This window comes from Hemicordylus capensis, chromosome 2 (assembly GCF_027244095.1).
Source record: "Hemicordylus capensis ecotype Gifberg chromosome 2, rHemCap1.1.pri, whole genome shotgun sequence".
Classification (NCBI taxonomy): domain Eukaryota; kingdom Metazoa; phylum Chordata; class Lepidosauria; order Squamata; family Cordylidae; genus Hemicordylus; species Hemicordylus capensis.
The window spans coordinates 116,655,596-116,661,595 of NC_069658.1; the positions used below are offsets into that span (position 1 = coordinate 116,655,596).

At 43.9% G+C, this 6,000-nt stretch overlaps 1 protein-coding gene across 1 annotated transcript in view; it reads left to right on the forward strand.

Moving 5' to 3' along the window:
* The window catches only part of LURAP1L (leucine rich adaptor protein 1 like), a 38,960-nt gene extending 37,750 nt beyond the window's left edge, over window positions 1-1,210 (forward strand). The window contains exon 2 of the mRNA XM_053301657.1: window positions 419-1,210. Coding sequence (XP_053157632.1) covers window positions 419-796 — 378 coding nt within the window. The 3' untranslated portion in view covers window positions 797-1,210. The remainder of the gene's footprint in view (window positions 1-418) is intronic.
* Window positions 1,211-6,000: the final 4,790 nt, after the last annotated feature.

Sequence of the window (6,000 nt, forward strand, 5' to 3'; positions counted from 1 at the left end):
ATAATTTTGAAAATCCTATTCTGCATCATCCCTGACATACTATCAGTATTAATGAATATATTCTCACAGCACAGACAAAGCCACTGTCATCCCTATTTTGCCAAAGATATTCAAAGCGGATTGCTTGCTCTGCTCTGCTTCTCAGTGGAAAGCTGTGCACAGCTAAACTTGCGTCTTTAGAAACCAACAATACCCATGCAATGTTTTTATTGTATTTTGATTTCATTTTTATGGCATTTTATTTATATCCTGCCTTTCAAAAAGTAACATTTCCACAAGGCGGCCATGTTCAGAGTTAAAAGGGGCAAAATGTTTATTTGAACATGTATTTGGACAGCTTCAGAAAGGTGGATTTTAAGTCTGTGTCTCTGTATAAATACAGTACAGCATCCCTGACTGGTTTTTGATCCTTGTGCAGATTGATCTCCGAGCCACAGATGTCAAGCTAATGCGGCAGCTACTGATCATCAACGAAAGCATAGAATCAATCAAGTGGATGATTGAAGAAAAAGGCGCCATCACCAGCAGGGGTAGCAGCTTGAGCGGAAGTCTCTGCAGCTTGCTGGAGAGCCAGGAGACATCGCTGAGAGGCAGCTACAACAGTTTGCAAGACTGTAGTGATGGACTTGATGGAATATCTGTGGGGAGTTACCTGGACACCTTGGCAGACGATGTCCCTGGCCAACGAACTCCTTCAGACATGGACCAATTCAGTGACTCTTCCCTTATAGATGACTCACAGTCTCTACAGAAACATCCAAAGATTGAGTCTGATGAGTACTACTGTTTTGGTTAATAAGGTGAAACTCTAAGAGGGACATGTGTGCACTTGTATTTATAACTCTTCTATGCTGCTATTTGTTTTAAGCATTTTTAAAGCACCTTTATAAAGGATAACCTATTTTAAATCTGCTTTAATCTCTCACTCACTCACTCTTTTTCCCTGCTGTTGCTTCTAGGTGTTTGTTTTGGTTTCCCCCCCTCCTGGATTGCTTTTCTCCCTCATTGTCATTTTAATTTATTGCTGTGATTTCTTTCTTCTCTTTTATAATCACTTTTGAAATGACAGTTTCCTCTCCCCCCCCCCTTTTTTTATTTTTTATTTTACAAAAATAAAGGTCAGGGAAATTAACTTTATCTTCAACACAAAGTGTCAGAATGAAATTTTATTGAATTTTACATCTAATGGACAATAAAATTCTTTCCATCATCTGTGGTTCTAAGTTTTTGACTAATCTTCTTTAAAAGGCTGCATTGTGACTAAAAATCAATCTTTGACATGCTAGCTTTCTGCAGATAGGGCATTTTTTAACAATAAGAACATTCAAGAATGCACTTACATTCCAAAGGAGGGCCATATGCTTTTTAATGTTGTATTTGTTAAATATGTAGATTGTCCTGCTGTCATCCACCCCCCGCCCCCAGGAAGTGCAGCCTCATCCTACCCCAGCAACTCAGGTGACCTGACCAGCACCACCTTGACAGCCCCTTTGATAAATTACCCTTTGGAAGGCCTGCCCACCCTTGCTTCTCCTGCCTAGCATTCATGCATCTTAAGTAGCATATTTGGCCTTTATTTATTTAGCATATTTGTATACCGCCCAATACTGACGTCTCTTGGTGGTTTATAACATTATAAGAAAACACACAATTTAAAACATATAAAAGTTCAAATTAAAATAGCTAAAAACCACTACATAGCTAAAAAGCGTGGCTGAAGAGATGTGTCTTCAGTTGTTTCCTTAACGTCAACAGGGATGGAGCAGCTCTAATCTCAGCAGGAAGTGCATCGCTCAGCTTCTGGGGCAACTACAGAGAAGGATGGCCTCTGAGTCATCACCAGATGACCTGGTGGCACCCTCAGACGAACATCTCCTGAAGATTTTAATTGGTGGTGGGGTTCATAATGAAGAAGGCGTTCTCTTGAATACCCTGGTTGTTTCCTAGGCTGTTAAGGGCATTATTGGCCTATCTTTTACAGTATCTCAGCAGTTACATACTCAGTTGGAATGTAAATTGTTTGTCCCAGTGTCTTAAACAGAAGAGATCACCCTTTTAAACTTGTCTTTAGAACAATGTGTTACGCCAGAGGTTCTCAAACTTGGGTCCCCAGATTTAGTTGGACTACAGTTCCCATCATCCCCAGCCTTGGGCCATTGTGGATCCAACTTTGAGAACCCCTGAGTTAAACCCATGAAGTCTGGTTGATTTTTGAGACTATCCTATTGTGATCAACTAGTGTTCTGAACTGCTGGTGTTTTTATGCTTTGAGTTGCCTTTGGGATTGTAGGCCTAGAATCTAAGTAAAGGAATAAATCACATATTGACAAATTTTCTCAAAATATAGCCCACAACTAAACTAGAAGATACAAGGTTTTAAAAGGAGGGTTGTCATAAACGTGTCTGACTGCATGCATAAGAATATCCTTAGAAACTTGTTTGTGAAGGCTTCTGTTAACACTAGGGATTTGTACTTAGATAAGAACAGTTGAGAGATGTCCTGTCTTTATTTAAACATTTCAAAGATGTCTGATTAGCCAGAATGTCTGTTCGCTTCAATATGGCTAGCCCTAAATATGCTTAGTGTCTAAGCATGGAATGGTTTGACCTTTATTTACATAGATTAAATGTTCTCAGATGTCTCAATGCCCTTGTCCAGTTACATGTATAGAGTGACAGTTTCTGCTGGGAGTACACCAAGTTTGCCGCTTCTGAGGCAAGGCACAGTTGAGCCCTTTGTAATCTTAAGCTGTTTGTGTATGAAGTAGCATTTCCTACACAAAACCTCACACTTTTCTTCTTCTTTGGCACAGGAAAGTTGGACTACAATAGTCCTGGGGTGGGGAAAACATGATGGGGAAGGTGGGTCAAAACTGGGTCCCTATTCTGCATAGAAAGCCACCTAATGGTGCAGTGGGGAAATGACTTGGCTAGCAAGCCAGAGGTTGCCAGTTCGAATCCCTGCTGGTATGTTTCCCAGACTATGGGGAACACCTATATTGGGCAGCAGCAATATAGGAAGATGCTGAAAGGCATCATCGCATACTGCACGGGAGGAGGCAATGGAAAACCCCTACCAAAGACAATCATAGGGCTCTGTGGTCGCCAGGAGTCGACACCGACTCGATGGCACACTTTACTTTACTATTCTGCATAGAAGTCCCTCCTAACAAATATTTGTGTTTACTATTCTGTTTCACACTTTGAATCCTCCCCTTTTGGGAGCTCAGGGCAGCAGTTGACAGTTATTCCATTTTATCTTCAAAATAATCCTACAAGGGAAGTTAGATTGAGAAAAAGTAAGCTCAGCATTACCAGGTGATCTTTGTGGTTGAATTTGATTCCGTGTCTTCCCCCATCCAAGTTCAATGCTCTATCCACTGGCCTGTTATTGTCCTTGTATCGTGTCATGGATAGCTTCAAATAAGAGAACCGAGACTCGCCAATCAGCCTTCCCAAACCTGCTTCCAGGTCACAGGGAGTGCTTTCAGGGGGGAAGGAGATAATTTGGGGAAATTGCCCACACAGTGCAACTCTAGATTATTAGACATTACGGAGGAGCTTTGCATGCTGCGCCTCTGCACCTTTAGTGGGGATGTCAGCCAGTGTCTCTGCTTCACTTGAGAAATGATTTGAAATATGAAGCACAGAATGAGGCTCTTCACACGACCTGTGTGATGTGCCAGTCGGGGTTTGGTGGAGAGAGCGGGCAGCCCTGAGCAGCCTGATCAGCTGCCCACACGATTATCAGCTCTGTCACGGAGCCGGTGGGGGCTGTGGGGATCAGGGGGAGCCCAGCCCCCAAGAAGTCCCAGGATGCCACACGTGAGTGTGCAGGGCATTCTGGAAAGACCCCCAAAGCTGGGAAACTGACTGGAGATCTACTCGTGTGTTGCCGCGTGCTACAGCGGCACACGAACAAAATGGCCAGGTTAATGGAGTGTTCAATCCATTAACCTCATTTAAGGGGAGATGGAATTCGGCAGGCTAGCCACCTTGGAACCACCAAGCTCGCCTGCAAGCCCAGTGGTTCCCACAATCACTAGAAAGTGGGCTAGGCTCCCTTAGCCCACTTTCTAGTGATCACAGAAATAGTTTCAATATGTTTCATTTTTCAGCTTTGTGCGATCATGCTCCCTTTTTGAACTTTCTAGGTCTTCCACATACACTCTGTAACAGCCAGTGAAGCTATTCTCACGATCAGTGGAAAGCGGGCTAAGGCTGCTTAGCCCGCTTCCCACCGATCGTGAGACTCACCGGGCTCACAGCCGAGCCCGGTTGAATCAAAGCGGGTTATCCGCTTAAGTAGCCCTCTCCTAAGCCCAAGTTAGCGGAGCGAGCGCTAGCGGAGTGAGACTTTCCGATCGTGAGTTGCGGCTCTGCACCGCAGCAACTCACCAGTAGACCCCCCGACTGGGAGGCTGAAAAGCAGCCTCCCAGCTCGGGGGTCTCTCCAGCATGCCCTGTGCACTCGCGCAGGACATGCTGGAGCTTCCAGGAGCTGCGCAGCCTCTGATCCTCCCAGCCTCTGATCCTCCCAGCAGCCGCTTCGGCCACCCAGAGCAGACTGCCTGCTGCGTGCCCGCTCTCCCCGCTAACCCTCCCCAGGCTCTTCTCACTGATCATGAGAAGAGCCTCAGTGTGGTATAGTGGTTAAAATACTGGGCTCAGATTAGAGAGACCTGAGTTCCAATCCCTAATTTCCACAAAGTTTATTGGATGACCTTGGATATGTAGCTGTTTCTCAGTCTAACCTAGGTTAACAGGGTTATTAAGCTAAAAGGGAGGCATCTTGGAGGGAAGGTAGAATAAAAATATAATAGATAATCTAGAACCTAGAAACTTCATTGATTAAAAAACAAAAAAGCCTAGCTCCTGCTCCTTGACCCCAGTGCTGCTGTTTTCACATCTATGTAGCTCATACATACACATGCCCAAACTGGTTCTTTCACTTTTCCCATTATTTCTTCCCTATGACTTTCTTAAGCAGTCTGCCTGAAGTAAACAGCATTCAATAAGCCAGGGATTTGTGAGCCTACTCTTTTTCACTTGTCCACACAATCTACACTTTGGAAAACCTAGACTCTTGGTGGTTTAAGGGCTTGTTTATAAATATGCAAAACTATATGTCCTTCTTGCTAGTATCTTATCCCACACTCAGGCAAGCTCAATTTGAGAAGTACTCACCATAATATTTCTAAAATACATCTAATTGGCAGAGTCTGTGTGTCCTTTACAACATCTGGCTGGCAATAAAGACAAAAAGAAAGTCTATTGCATTTATTTTTAGGAAACCATCCAGCTTCTGGAAAGTCTCCAGTTTCACAAAATAATTTATTCAGGCACAGATCCACTAACTAATTACTAACCTTTAAAATTGGGTACTGTTGATAACTCAGCAAGCCAAGCCGGAAATGTACTGACAAATGTTTAAGTAGGTAAAAATGAGGAAATAACAAGATAAAAAGTTAAGAGTTTTTAATCTCTAGATAAGTCAAGATCTGATCTGTATATGAGAGTTTCTTTGGGACACAAATACCTTAAAAGGGTGTGGATTTGGCACCACATTATTGGAAATACAAAACTTGCAAACTTCTAGCATGTTATTTTTGGACTTTTGTGGAGCTGAGCTTCAACCTTTAAAAATTATTTAACTCTTGCAAATAAAGAATAAAAAGACATGTTGACCAAGTATCCAGGTATGCAGCAGATTGTTCATAATTACATACAGAGGCGAGTCTCATGATCAGTGAGACTTGCCTGAATGGGTTTTGTGGGGAGAGCGGGTTTAGCCTGCTCTCCCTACAGACGAGCCAGGAAGCAGCCCTGGACGGCCGGATCGGCTGCCCACATGACTGCTGGATCCGTCACATAGCTGGCTGGGGCTGCGGGAATCGGGGGCCATGCAGGCCCCAGAAGTTCCAGTTTGCTCCACACAAGTGCGCGGGGCTTCCTGGAGAGACCCCCCAGGGCCGGGAGGCTTGTTACAGCCTCCTGGCG